General features: G+C 32.7%; 1 protein-coding gene across 1 annotated transcript in view; it reads right to left on the bottom strand.

Moving 5' to 3' along the window:
- LOC143248085 (kinesin-like protein KIF21A) overlaps positions 1-13,928 on the bottom strand; it is a 56,860-nt gene extending 42,932 nt beyond the window's left edge. Inside the window, 9 exon segments of the mRNA XM_076496521.1 lie at positions 1,306-1,451; positions 1,453-1,614; positions 5,947-6,075; positions 6,917-7,009; positions 7,503-7,559; positions 8,656-8,838; positions 9,944-9,986; positions 13,082-13,261; positions 13,903-13,928. Coding sequence (XP_076352636.1) covers positions 1,306-1,451; positions 1,453-1,614; positions 5,947-6,075; positions 6,917-7,009; positions 7,503-7,559; positions 8,656-8,838; positions 9,944-9,986; positions 13,082-13,261; positions 13,903-13,913 — 1,004 coding nt within the window. The 5' untranslated portion in view covers positions 13,914-13,928.
- Between the last annotated feature and the right edge of the window lie 543 nt (positions 13,929-14,471).

The following is a 14,471-nucleotide window of genomic DNA, read 5'->3' on the forward strand; positions in this document are numbered from 1 at the left end:
TACAAGCTGTAGAGACTGCTACATAGGAATGATCAGTATAAGCAAAACAAGACAGCCAATCTGCTTATGTTCAAAGCACCTGGAACATGACAGACAAATACCTGAATGTGATGGTTGTGAGCCAAATAGGTGAAAATTCATCACTACAAATCAAAGGTCTGAAGAGTAAGCGTTTTCATGTTGGTGTATAAAAAAAACAGTGGAATTGTCCAAATGGATCATAACAAGACAACCAGACAGGTGAGACTGAGCAGCTAACATCTGGAGGACTTCGATATGAACAGAGTGCTCCATGAAGACCAAATCTGTAAAAGTGTGTAGATGTCCAGGTGCAAGATGGGTTAAGATGGAGAAGGAGGGATATGTAGAACTGATCGAGTTATCGCAAATGCAAAAGTTGGAGACGTGGATGGAGAGGTACAACATAAAACAGTAGACTCCTGGAAAGAAGACTATTGAAGAGGATGGAAATGGGTACATCTGAAAAGAACAAGGAACTCAAGCAAATCCACAGTCCCTGAGAGAGACAGATTTGCACATTAAAAGAAATATGAAATCTCTAGTAAAATGAGAAATTTCACATGTCAAAGATGCAAAGAAGAAATCAGATCCTGTCCTGCAAAGAAGTTGAAAAAGTTTTCCATGTGAATCTTGTTTCGTGTAGGGATCATGATGGACCTGGAAAACTTAACCAACCAACCCAAACAAAATAATTACCAAAGTAGGCACACTGCAGTCATAGGTGTTTCTTAAAATGGAGCAAGACAGAGTCAATTTGTTCATACAGTAGTGGAATTGGAGATCCAGTGAATGTATCTTTCAGTTAAAGCTCACACATCCCTGTTGAAAATGTATAGGGCCACCACCAACTTGAAGGGAAGGGCCTGAGACTGAAAATTCTGACCATCATAGAAATGGAACATCATCTTGGAAATGTTCTTAAAGCTCAGTTAAAGGACAATCTTCTGAGCTTTCAATTCTTAGGTTAATTTTTTACATAATACTTAGAATTCATTCATCCAATGTAATTCTAAAATAAATCATTATTTCTATGTTCTTAGAGCTACTTCCACTACCGAGTCAACATTCAAATTTCTTCTATACGTTGAACCTTAAATAGTTTTATCTTTGTTAGGTAGATATTATATCATACAACATAGATCCTTGGTGTTGTAAATTGCCAACTTGCATTTAATATGTAACACTTGCTATCACAACCTTGACACTGAATTGTTATTCTATCCTGTCATTACAATGAATTACTGAAAGAAGACCAATGAGATGTTGCACTGTGTTACTTCTTACCTATTCCCTCCTAAAGAATCTTGAAGCAACCTTGTAAGTTTTGAATCTCTATAAGGAACATGAGTAACTTTACGCGACTTGTCTCCTAATGCTGAAATGACATTTCCAAGAGCCAAAAGCCCACAGTTTATGGAAATTCCTTCTTTTGGCCCTATCACCAGTTGCACCAGTTCTCTTAAGCCTCTCAGAGCCTGCAAGATCCACAAAGTGAAACTTAGCAGTCAGTGTTTCAAACTCATTCAACACTTCCCCATTCTGAGTTAGGGTTGGTTTATCAACATTTTCTTCAGAGATATCATGTTCAGGAGTCTAGAAGAACACAAAAACCACAAATTAAATATTACCATCAACAGTTCACAAAAACAGTGAGTTATCCATTAGAGTCATCAGTACACAAGTTAAATACTGTGCTCAACACACACATCATAAGTATAAATATTCTTCATTATTTAATTAACCATTACTTTTACTGAAATTGTTAACTAAATACCTCAAAAAACTAACATTTTACAGAAAATTTGTTCAATTTGTTTTCTTTATGTTATCTTCTGCTAATTTTGCCACAATCAAATTCAACTAGCATCTCTTCAATAATGTTAGTCATCTTACAGTATTTCATTTGAATATCTTAACATAATAATTAACTATTACAACAAAATTATATTTCTTGTAAAGTGTTATACAATCAGATTAATGAATCATCATATGTTTAGTAGATAATTTCAGTTGATGACAGCACATTAGTCTACCAATAATAACACCATTTCAAATGATAGATTGTTTAGGTGGGTAAACTGGAATGCATAGCAACTGTCTGTTGTAAAACACAAATGTAAATGACCATGTTTTGAAAGTAATACCTTTTATTTTCAGGTCAGTACATGTGAAATGTTGCAGGTCTTTATAGTATCCTGGTGGATTGTGGAAGACGTGCAGTGATTGGTTTGTTTATCCATAGTTCTGATTAGTGGAAAGATTGCATGAGGTTTCAACCAATGGTAGCAACAGATTACTTAACTCTAATCCTGAATCTCTGTTTGGTGAAGAACTGATTGTATTAATTTAGAGATTAAATTTTTCTTCTTTTCCAAAATTTGTCTGTCTATTCTAAATTTATCCCAGTTTATTTTGCATCCAGTTGACATAACGTGTTCTGCAAGTGATGAAATTTGTATTGTCATCAGTCTTGTATACTTTTATGTTATTTCTGTTCACATCCCAAGTCTTCTTTCCTTTGTTCCAATGTAATTTTCATTGTAGGAACTTGGAATTTCATAGGTGAAGTTTTGTACTTTTATTAATAGGTTTCCATTTGGTTTTCACTATAATGTTTGTTTGTTTTTGAATTTCGTGCAAAGCTACTCGAGGGCTATCTGTGCTAGCCGTCCCTAATTTAGTAGTATAAAACTAGAGGTAAGGCAGCTAGACATCACCACCCACTGCCAACTCTTAGGCTACTCTTTTACCAACAAATAATGAGATTGACCATTACATTATAATGCCCCCATAGCTGAAAGGGCATGTTTGTTGTAACAGGAATTTAAACCAGAGACCCTCGGATCACGAGTCAAACACCTTAATCCATCTGGTCATGCCGGCCTCGCTATTTATGTATTTTATTATTTTTCAATATCTCTACTAGACATTTATGTTGAACGTCTTAGTTATGCACTTGAGGTTTTCACTGAAATTTCGATTAATGGATACAGAATGCAGAAAGATCATAGTGTGTTTTAGCTCCTTTGCAATGGGCTTGGTAACATTTATACAAGTTTTTATACTATAACTTTTGATGCAGTATGTGTACGTTCACAAAATTTGGTAGACTTTTAGTAAAGATTGCAAGTTGTTTTTTTTGTACACAAAAAAATCAGATTTTTTAATAAAGTAAATTTACTAAACATTTGTTTGTGAAAATATCGAATCTGTTTTGTTAATTGTACGAGTGTGAAATGATTTTCATGTTATTTAAAAAAAACTATTCTTCATTCCAAAAATCTTAAGTAAAATTTGTGTGATCTGAAATCTCCTTAATATGTCTGAAATGTTTGTTTTCAGTTTAGACTATTTTCTACCCTAACTAAATGTGGTCTGTTACTTTGATTGACCTCCATAAAAAAAAGCAAAAAAAATATAAATTATAATTTTCGTTTTTGAATGACTACACAATACAAAAACCAAAAATGTTTTGTCTAAATAACACAAATCTTATAACATCATATATCTATACATTTATATATATATACTGACCCTTCACTCATGCCTGGCTTACATTACAGAAGTTGCACTGACCTGGCAAATGTGCACTCATGTTACAGTATGTAAGAAAATAAAAGTAGCCTTTACAAAGTGACCTATCTTAGCTGTGTTTTAGTGTAAAACAGTCACATTTTATTTATAATACATTATATATACATGTATATACTTTATTATTTATATTCTAGATTGTTAATATTGGTAATTTGTATAAAACTATATACTTTGTATTTGGACATTAATAACATAATTTGAGCCAATGCTCCATTCAACATACTACATGACACAAAAAATGAATATTTTGGTGTGATCTTTTATTATTTGCTTTTGAATTAGAAAATTAACTAATACATAATACCAACATTTTAATTATATTTTATAATTTGATATCAAACTTATTGACATAAATTCATAAAATAGTGGTTCAATAATATTTTAAATGCAAGTCTACAAATACAATGGCATAGCTTTTGCCCCATGACAATATGGTCAAGAATATCGGTGTAACCATTCTACTAAGTTCAAAAACTTTTTGAAGACGACCACAACAAAAAATAATGATCAAAAGAACACTATTATTACCATTTACCTACCCTTACATGCAAACTTTCAATGAAAAACTCAAACATAACCAAAATGTTTATTGTAGATGGCTAGTGGAAATCCAATAGAAAAGCACAAAAACGTCATCTATGAAATTCCACGTTTTTGCAATGAAATGTACATTGAAGGCACAGGAAGAAGACTCAGGAAAAGAATACAAGAACACAAAGACAACACAAGACTCGTCGTGACAATAAAAAACTGCCACTGCAGAATACACCAAGACAATGGAACACAAAATAAACTGGGATAAAACTAGAATCACTGACATAGAGAAACTTTGGAAAGCAAGAAAAATTAAAGAATTTTTCTGAATCAACAAAATAAATTAGAGGTGACCAATCTATTGCTAACATTGGTTGAAATCTCATGCAGTCTTTCCACTCGTCAGAACCAGAGATAAACAAACCAATCATAACACGTCCTCCACAATCCAACAGGATACTGTAGAAAACCTGCAACTTCTTAAATATGCTGATCTGCAAAATGAAAGATGGAAGACTTTTGGAACATGGTCCTCTACTTTTGTGTTTTTACAACAGACAGTTAGTTGTCATCCATTCCAGTTTACTCATCATGATTACAAATGCTATCTTTCAAGTTTTCCTAAATTTATCACAATCAGCTTTTTTAATAATTTCAAATAATTTTATGACCTTCATATTAAACTTATAATAAAGTATTTACAAAGTTTGTGAAGTTATCTTATACGTACTAAAAAAGAAGAACACTAGATCATGCATTTCTGTAAAAAATAAGAATAACTAGGACCTTAAGGCATTTGAAAAAAAATGACTAAATAACACTGCAAACAATAAAATATTTTCCAAAATACCCACGCACAGTTCTTACTGTTCTATTATAATTCACTTATAAATAAATTATCACACTGAAAATATTTCATGCCTTATTTAACATGTTTTTCAACAGTGTCTAGCACTTAAACTTAAGAAATAACTTCTTTATTACTTACATGTTATTGTAGGCTAAGTACTTTTTATTTAGCTATTCATGTTGTAGTTTGACCAGAAAGACATTTGACATCAGGTGGTGAGCAAGTAGCTTGATGTCTGTAATTTTTTTTCAAAGTTTAACCCTTTCGGCACTGAATAACAACTTTTAATGTTTGGCATGCCGCTGAATATATATGTTTGATACTTCAACTAGTTACGGTATCAGTACTAAAAGCATGATATCTCGGCAATAACTCAACAAAAGTCCCTGAAGTATTCAGTGATTGTACCCAATACTATATATGTTAAATTCAATAGATAAGAATAACAGGAATAAAGGAAAATCATCTGCCGCGCTGAGCCTTCAAGTTGACTGAGGTCGCCAACCTCGCCGAAAGGGTTAAACTTTTGAACTTCATAAAGCATGCATCTAGAATAGTTGAGTATTGATTTCCAAGTCTTCTAGTAAGTTACATTAAATAAACTAATGAACTATTAATTTAATGAGCCAGTTAGATAGTTTTGTTTTGGAATATTAAGTTTGTGTTCTCAGTTAAGTAACAAAAGTGTTAAGACATATATTGTACAATCTACAGGAAATTACTGAGTGATGTCACTATAGTAATTTCTATTGTAAATTTAGAACTATTAAAAACATTGTGTGTCAGAATATGTACAAGAAAAAAAAAAAGCTGTCATTTTATTAAGTTGATGGACATTCTTTTTTATTGCATGGTCCCAAAACACCATACAAGAATATATTTTAAGCACTATGGTAATATGATTTTGTTAGATTTTTTTTTTTTTTTATATACTGATGAATTATTACCTCCATGAAGATCACTCGTTGCTGTTTAATGTGTAATGTAAAAATTGCATGTGAGCGAGATGATTGAGCATTCATATTCGTGCTTGCTGTGGTTCTGGATAAGGCTCCATTTTTCAAACATTGCAGAGTCTAAGGAAAAAAAATAATCATAAATCATTATCTTCACACACTACATCCATTGTTTCTGAAATGGTCTCTTATCTGATTTTCAAGTATTTTTTTCAACAGTTTTGACTACCTTGATTCTGTAAACTATTAACTGTTTTTTTCAGTTCATTACAGTAGGCTTATATATAGTTATACAGTATACAAATTTTTATTTAATAAAGAAAGGTTTTTGGTATTTTTAAAGGAAAAGGAAATGTAGTAGTTGATGATAAAACAGCAGAATGAAGAAACGGATGATAACGAGAAAGTTCAAGATGCTCAGGATGTAAGAAATGCATAATTAGAAACAAACGTAAAATATGAAGCATTCTGTTGTTTCAAGAGGTATTGTACTTTCATTCTAGGAAGTTTCTGTAAAATTTAAACAAGGATTTTACAAATTTAATTTTAAGTCAGCTTTAGATAATATTAACCCTTTTAAGTTGAAAACAATTGTTGATTCATCATTATTGGTCTTTTAGACAATTAACTAAGAGTGGTATTAGTTGAGCATATTAAAACATTAACTAAATAAAACTGTTGTCATCATGAGTAAATAGTTATAAATATTTATGGAATTTTGGGAGAGAATGTTAAACTATAAATTTTATATATAACCATTTGATAACTAAATGATATTTTCATTTATTTTTGTAAAAGCTTACACGTAGTTTTATCTGTTATTACTTCAAAGATAGAATAAAAATGACAATAAAGAATTTAATATGTATTGGAACAATAACAAAAAATCAACACACATCTTGCTTCTTGAAAAAACATAAATGACAAATAATTTACAATAACAACATAATATTTTACACACCTCTTCTGTGGAGGAAACATTACGAGTGGTTACTCCAACTGTGTAAATATCTCCTTTAGAATCTTCATGTATTTTGATCTGAGACTTTTTTACCTACAGGAAAAACAAAATGCTTATAAGGTAATACATGTGAAAACTTTAGGTGCTCCAAAGTATTTCACACAAGTGTTAACACTATATGACCATTCTTTAATTCAGAAAATCTACCAAATAAATTCTTGAATTGGTTACTAACAAAGATAACAAAAGTTAAACTAAAAAGCTCTGTCCCTTACCCTAAATGTTTTTCTTACATTACAGAAGTGTCACACAAAAACTATTCTAATCAATAATATGTCACATTTTTATTAAAAAATGGTTACTTTGAACAAGTGAAGGAATCACTAATTTATGTTTCATTAAACAAAATAAATTAATATGAATTTTTTTAAGACTTCAGCTTTCATTCAAAGTTAACACATTTTAAATCCTTTAAATAAACATTTTTTTTTTTACAGATATCTATTATCATATCACCAATTAATCTGGAACACATTCCTGGATTTCATGTTTTCAAAATGTACTTCTAATATGAACTCCAACTTACTCTTTCTTCCGATTCTTTTGCTGGATCCAACAAGTCAATGATTTCCTCATTATACAGCTATAGCAAGTAAAACATCAACAAGTTAAAAAGTAAATGATTTATGACTGTAATACACTGCTACACAGATATTCATTTTACTCAGAAAACATCAGGAACTTTTCAAGCAGAGTTTTGGACTTAAAATATTTTAAAATTAACTTGAATTAAAGAAAATTTTAAATGTTGTTAGATGAAAACACCACTTCATAGGAATAGGTGTTTGAAATAAAAAAAAAAACAGTTTTTGCCAAGTTTTCAAATTATTTTGTATAAAAATAAAGATTTAGAAGGTTAAAATGTTGGTAAATTATAAAAGGATAACTAGAAAATAAAACAAAGCTTTAACATGATATTTAACCATGTCATTTGAACATATTTTTCAAATGTATTGGAGACAAAACATTTACAAAGCAGTTCCTAAAAAAAGGACCTTAGAAAATGTTGCTAAAAGAGAATAATTTTATGAAATGTTCCTGGAAGTGTTTGTTTCCAAAATGTTGCTAGGAGAGTGCATTTTGAGATTAAAATATTTCTAGGTGAAAGTAAGAATTTCAGGAACTATTGATGCCGTGTGAGAGCAAAGCTTAGAGAGAATCTTTAACTGCTAAAAAATGCATGACTTCAGAAAAACAATATTTTTTGTGCAAATAAGAGCTTGAAAATAAATGTTTCTGTTAAAAAATATATATATAGTAACTTCATTATTCCTTTGTTGTATTATATTTTGTGCAGCTGGCAACATGTCTGTTCTGTCTAAGCAACCTGATGAGTCATGGTGCATTTTGAAAGGCCTCATTGGCACCAGATAAAGCAAATGTTGCGTGGTTGACATCCTGTAGACCACCATGTCCGTTATACTGCAGACAGCCTAAAGAACCCTGATACTGGGTAAAAAGTCTCATCAGTACTGGATATGGAAGATGTAGTGCGTGTGACATAACATTCTCCTTTGCTTTCACTCATGGTTCTTACAACTGAACAGCTTTTAACAATTGCCAATGTTTAAACATTCTATACAATACACTTCACCTCTATTAAAAGAAACAACATTTTGGTAAAATCTATTTACATATTTAAAAAAAAAAAAAAGCTCACTCAACAGTTGAAAATATACCTCCATAAACTGAGCATTCACTTTAAACTCTGGTGGTGGTTCTCCCTTTTCACGTGCTTGTCTCTGCCGTTCATGTATTCCTCTGAACAAGTGTTCAACAGCTCGTGGTATAATTCCTCTTTCCTCAGCATTAAGACTAAGATTGAAACCGGTCCCCATGGTATAAGTTTTACCAGAACCGGTCTAAAGGATCAATAACAGAACACACTTACAAAGAGGATCAATAACAGAACACACTTACAAAGAGGATCAATAACAGAACACACTTACAAACATATAGTTACTACCAAAATATATATTCCATTCCTCACCCTTCTTCATTAAAAATAAAATAGAAATTATACAAAGAATCAATATTAGTTCATACCCACAAACAGATATTTAGCTTTACATTAAATTATACGAGGTTGCCAATCCTCTTGTTGAATTATTTTATTCCAATACAATTAAACAGTTGGTAATAGCAGTCTTTGTATTTGGAAAACATACTAAGGTACTCAGAAACCCCTCTAGGTTCTTTTCACTTGCAGTACAAATTCAACATGAGGTAGCAAGATGAATCTGATAAATGAATGTATATCATAATATTTAAAAAGAAATCAAATTATGCAAAAGAGATCGTATTAACATCAATAGTTTTGCCATATAATAAGTGTGCTATGCCAACAAAGTGACTTAATTTGAGTTTTGATTTACCACACCTTCTGCTATGGAATGCACTATTACCAATTCCAGGCTCATCAGCATAGCTTGGATCAGCAAACCAAAGAAATACAGTTATGCCTCTTTTAATAGTGATTTATATATGACCCTTCTAAGATATCTACAAAATAATCATTAAACAGTTGGTTCACTATATAATATCAAATAAGAAATTAGGCACAACTTCCTATTATTCACATACCAACATTAACTTAGGTTACAATATTTTGTGTTAGAAACCCCATTGGTATCGTTACATTTGACTGTTTACTCACTTGTTCATGTGCATATGGGTACAGTGTGATTATGAATATGTTTGATCATTAATTGCTTATTTGTTTGATATTTAAATGTAGAATATATCAACAAACAGTATGTAATATTTGTTATTTTATCTTGTAATTCTTTAACTTGTTTTCAACACAGACTCAGACATGGAATGTTTTATTATTCAGCCATTCTATTAAAACTACAATAAATGCCTCATTACCTTGTTTGTATACCAATATCCTGGCTGTGCTCTAACTTGTTTAATACAACTGTTAAACACCTATATATGATTGCTGATTATTCTAGTAGTGCTTACCTGGCCATAGGCAAAGACAGTTGCATTATATCCATCAAAGCATCTGGAAGAATATAAAATGTGTTACAGATTTGTTTACTGTGAAAGAACACAAACCAATTTATAAACTTACTAGCTACATAGTGTTTTGTATAAGATATTTAAAAAATGTAAGCTAAAGTAGGTCATCCGTTTATGGCACAAAAACAAATTACATTGATTAATATCAGAAAATCATGCAGTCAGATAAATTTGTTACACACGTGTTCTAGATATTGATCTGTTTATGTTGATGTGATTTTTTTTTCCCCAACGGACAGAAAATAAGTGACTAGTTTTGTGTTCTGTATGTAATTTGTATTCTACACTTGTTTAATACATAACTAATTATTGTTATTTCTCTTTTTCTTTGTATATTTTTAGTATAAATATTACTTTGCATAGTTAGTTTAGTACAGTTGTACCTCGGTTCTCGAACTTAATCTGTTCCAGAAGGCTGTTTGAAAACAGAATCAATTTTTCCCATAAGAAATACTGTAAATTAAATTAATCAGTTACAGACCTCCAATCATTATGCATTATGAAGCATTTTAAGTAAAAATATTGCTTATTTATACCTGTATAATAATACTTACATGTCAACCACAAAAACTATAAACACAATAAAAAATAAATGAAAATTTAACTTCACTTTACCTGTGCTGAGGAGAGCTGATTGCATAAGTGAAAGGTGGTGAGGAACGTGGAGAGTAGGAGGGTTATTATTGTTTGGAAGGGGAGTCACCTTCCATAAAAATGTCAGATAACTCTCCTTCTGGGGTTCTTTCTCTTTTCTGTCTCTTTGCACTGCTACAACCTGCTTGAGACTCACTGGACTTGTTTCTCACTAAAAACTTGTCTAATGAGGTTTGTTTCTGCCTGCATTTTAAAATGCTTCTGAAGTAAGACATGACACTGTCATTGAAAAGGTTTATGCTGTGGTTTGCTACAGCTTTGTAAGGGTGAAATTTTTCCACACATTTCCTTGATTAGTGAACTAGGAACATCCTCCCTTCCCTCCTCTTCACCTGAAAACACTTCCTCAGTTGCCTTCTGTTGCTCCTTCTGAAGGTCTTGGAGTTCTTCTGTGGTGAACTCAGTGTTGTGGTCTTCCACCAACTCCTCCACATCATCACTACTCACATTCAAGCCCATACACTTGCCTAGTGAGACAATATCCTCGACAACAGACTCAGCCTCAAAGTCTCTATCTGCTACTGAGTCTGGCTACAATTTCTTCCAGGCTGAGTTCATGGTCCTCAAAGACACTTCCCTCCAGGCTTTGTCTATGATCCTCAAGTAATGGAGGATATTAAAGTGATTTTTCCAGAACTCTCTGAGGGTTAACTCTGTATCAGAGGTCACTTCAAAGCACCTTTGAAACAGTGCTTTGGTGTAGAGTTTCTTAAAGTTCGATATGACCTGCTGGTCCATGGGCTGAATGAGAGGAGTCGTGTTAGGGACAAGAGCTTCACCGTAATAAAACTGTACTCCTCCACCAACCTGTCCTCCAAGTTTGTTGGATGAGCAGGTGCACTGTCCATCACAAGAAGGGCCTTGAGTGGCAACTGTTTTTCTGTGAGGTAATTCTTTACACTTGGGGCAAACACTTCATGGACCCACTCCATAAAAAATTGGCTGGTTACCCATGCTTTACTATTAGCCCTACACATGACATTTAGTTTGCTTTTCAGGATATTATTTTTCTTAAAAACTGTTGGGTTCTCAAAATGGTACACAAACAAAGGCTTAAGTTTTAAGTCCCCACTTGCATTACTACATAACAATAGTTAGCCTGTCCTACATTGGCTTGTATCCTAGCAGCGACTTCTCCTTGGTGATGTAGGTCCGCTTTGGCATTTTCTTCCAAAAGAGGCCTATCTTATCACAGTTGAACACTTGTTGGGGAATAAAACCCTCAGGTTCTACATAGTCCTTAAATTCCCTAACAAATTTATCAGCAACATCTTTGTTAGAACTGGCACCCTCCTAATGTCTCACTACACTATGTATGCCACTTCTCTTCCTAAATTTTTCAAACCACCCCCTACTAGCCTTAAAGGCACCACTTGTATCAGCACCCGTTCCAGGGGTGTTTTTCAGGAGGTTAGCATGCAACTGCTTTGCTTTCTCACAAATGATGGTCTCAGAAATGCTATTACCAGCTAACTGTTTTTCATTTACCCAAATCAACAACAGTTTTTCTACCTCTTCCATTGTTTGTGATCTTTGTTTTGTACACAGTGTCACTCCTTTTGCAACATCAGCTCCTTTGATGACCTCAATTTTTCAGTTTGGTGCAGACTGTAGACTTTGTCATACCAAACTGTCTAGCAAGGTCAGACGCGAGAACACCACTCTCATACTTCGCTATGAGATCTTTTTTCACCTCTATTGTGGCTCTAACAACTTTTATTTTTGGTTTGCTGCTTTCATTATCCTTCTTTGACCCCGTGGTGGCTTACTTAATCAGAATATTTAGAAAAAAAAAAAAGAGAACGTTCACAGCAGATTTTAGCAGGTGTGTGGACTGAGGGATAGGTGTGGGTAAAATGTTTTGGGCAAGCTTGGCATGGGCCGAAAATGGTTGAAGGGTCATTTGGGTCATCAGTCTGGTTATTTCGGGGGTTCTGGCCACGGCAGCTTGGTTCAGGAACCGAGTTTATGTTCAACAACTGAGACATTTTTTTCTCAAACAATATATTTGAAAACCAAATTGTTCGAGAAGGGAGTCGTTCAAGAACCAAGGTACCACTGTATTTCAATTTAGGAACAACCCTGATATCCTAACCTGCACAAACCTCAAGAGACGTTATTTGAATTCCTGTTGACAATACCACTAGCAATATTGGTACTGGTAATTAAACCATGTATTCTTAAAGCAAGCTAAGTTCATTAGGTTAATCTCTAGTTGGGGTCCTATTTGGACAACTTTTTTTGACCAGAAGTTAATACTGATTAAGTTCTGAGCTTTAGTAGCCTAAAATTCATTACTGATAAATGGATGAAAATTTCTGAATTAACACTGAAGTAATGTAATTTATAAACTCGAACACTGAAGTAATGTAATTTATAAACTCACTAAGTTCTCTGTACAAGTGTTCTGCACACCCTACTCACCCATCTATAAGATCCTTTACACAAGTGTAATATACTTCTTCCTGCAAACTTGGCATGTCAAAAACATGATCGAATGTAAAAGCCTTATCCTTTCCCAGCCAGACCTGAGGTTCACCAGAAGTCACGGTAGTACAGACATGGCACATGTCAATAATCTCCCGTGGAACCTGAGGGCGAATTCTGGAAGAAAAATTTATTCCTCCTTATATCAGACAATCCTGTAAAAAATCACTTTAGATACAATGATAAACATTTTATTTAATAAGTAGAATTGGTTTAGGTATATGACATTTAAAATATTTCAAGCCTGGTTGGTTGTTGCAGCGTTAGTGTTGTGTATACTTTAGAAGCTATCTGGCATGTATAAGAAACACTTTAGTAATCTTAAACATTATCAGATTTTGAAAGTTCATTAAGTTCTAACTTCACTACATCAAAAGACCGCAGGAAAAAAAAATTTGCTAAGAACATAAAACACTTGTTGTATGGCAACTATTACAGGCAGTACTTAAACCTCTGAACAACAAAATCATGCGAGATTTTCAAACTTTATTATATTCGATAAAAAAAATTAAAGTAACTTATTTGTAAGCATCATCATAACATAAAACCATGACAAAAAAAAGCCAGTTTGACACCAGAGATGCACAAAGTATTCATAAGTGTTTGTAAAACTTGATTTATATCAGGTCAACCTGAAGATGACCTAAGAAGGTAGAAACATTTTTCTCTGCTTTATTAGTAAAAGTGTTAATACCCATACCAGCAGTCTTGAAATATATTGATTTATATCAATCTTTTAAATAAATATTGTTAATTACCTTCTATTCATTGCTAAAGTTTAGTATCCACATGGGTAATTTAATCAGTGATTTTCTTACACACCTCAACCAACCTAAAACTAGGAATACAGAAACAATTAACAATGCATAATACAGAGTAAGATAAAAAAAACAAACAAGAGTGGAATTTTGATGTGCTGTAAAACCAGCTACAGTGTAACTGTGTGCTTGTTTATATATCTGCAAAATAAAACTTTATAATTACAGCATGTTAACACAAAAACGCAATAAGTAAATTTACGAAAAAACAAATTTTATTCAAAATCAGAACAGCTGTGATCGCTAGACATTTTCTTGCAAAACAGATGTAGGTCAGAAATGGTAAAACCCACTTTCTGTGCAAGTGTTTACCAACTGACATAATACGACTGCTGATCTAACCTAACTCATCCAAAACTACACCTGCTAATGACCTACTTGACCTCTTTAAAGCTCATTAGGCCTTATATATAAAAAATAAACCAGCCTCCTTCGACATTTTCACACTGTCCCACCTCACTTCATTGCCTCAAACAAACCAAATTAAAATATAGGAAAAACCCCACGCA

This window comes from Tachypleus tridentatus, chromosome 4 (genome assembly GCF_004210375.1).
Source record: "Tachypleus tridentatus isolate NWPU-2018 chromosome 4, ASM421037v1, whole genome shotgun sequence".
Taxonomy (NCBI): Eukaryota; Metazoa; Arthropoda; class Merostomata; order Xiphosura; family Limulidae; genus Tachypleus; species Tachypleus tridentatus.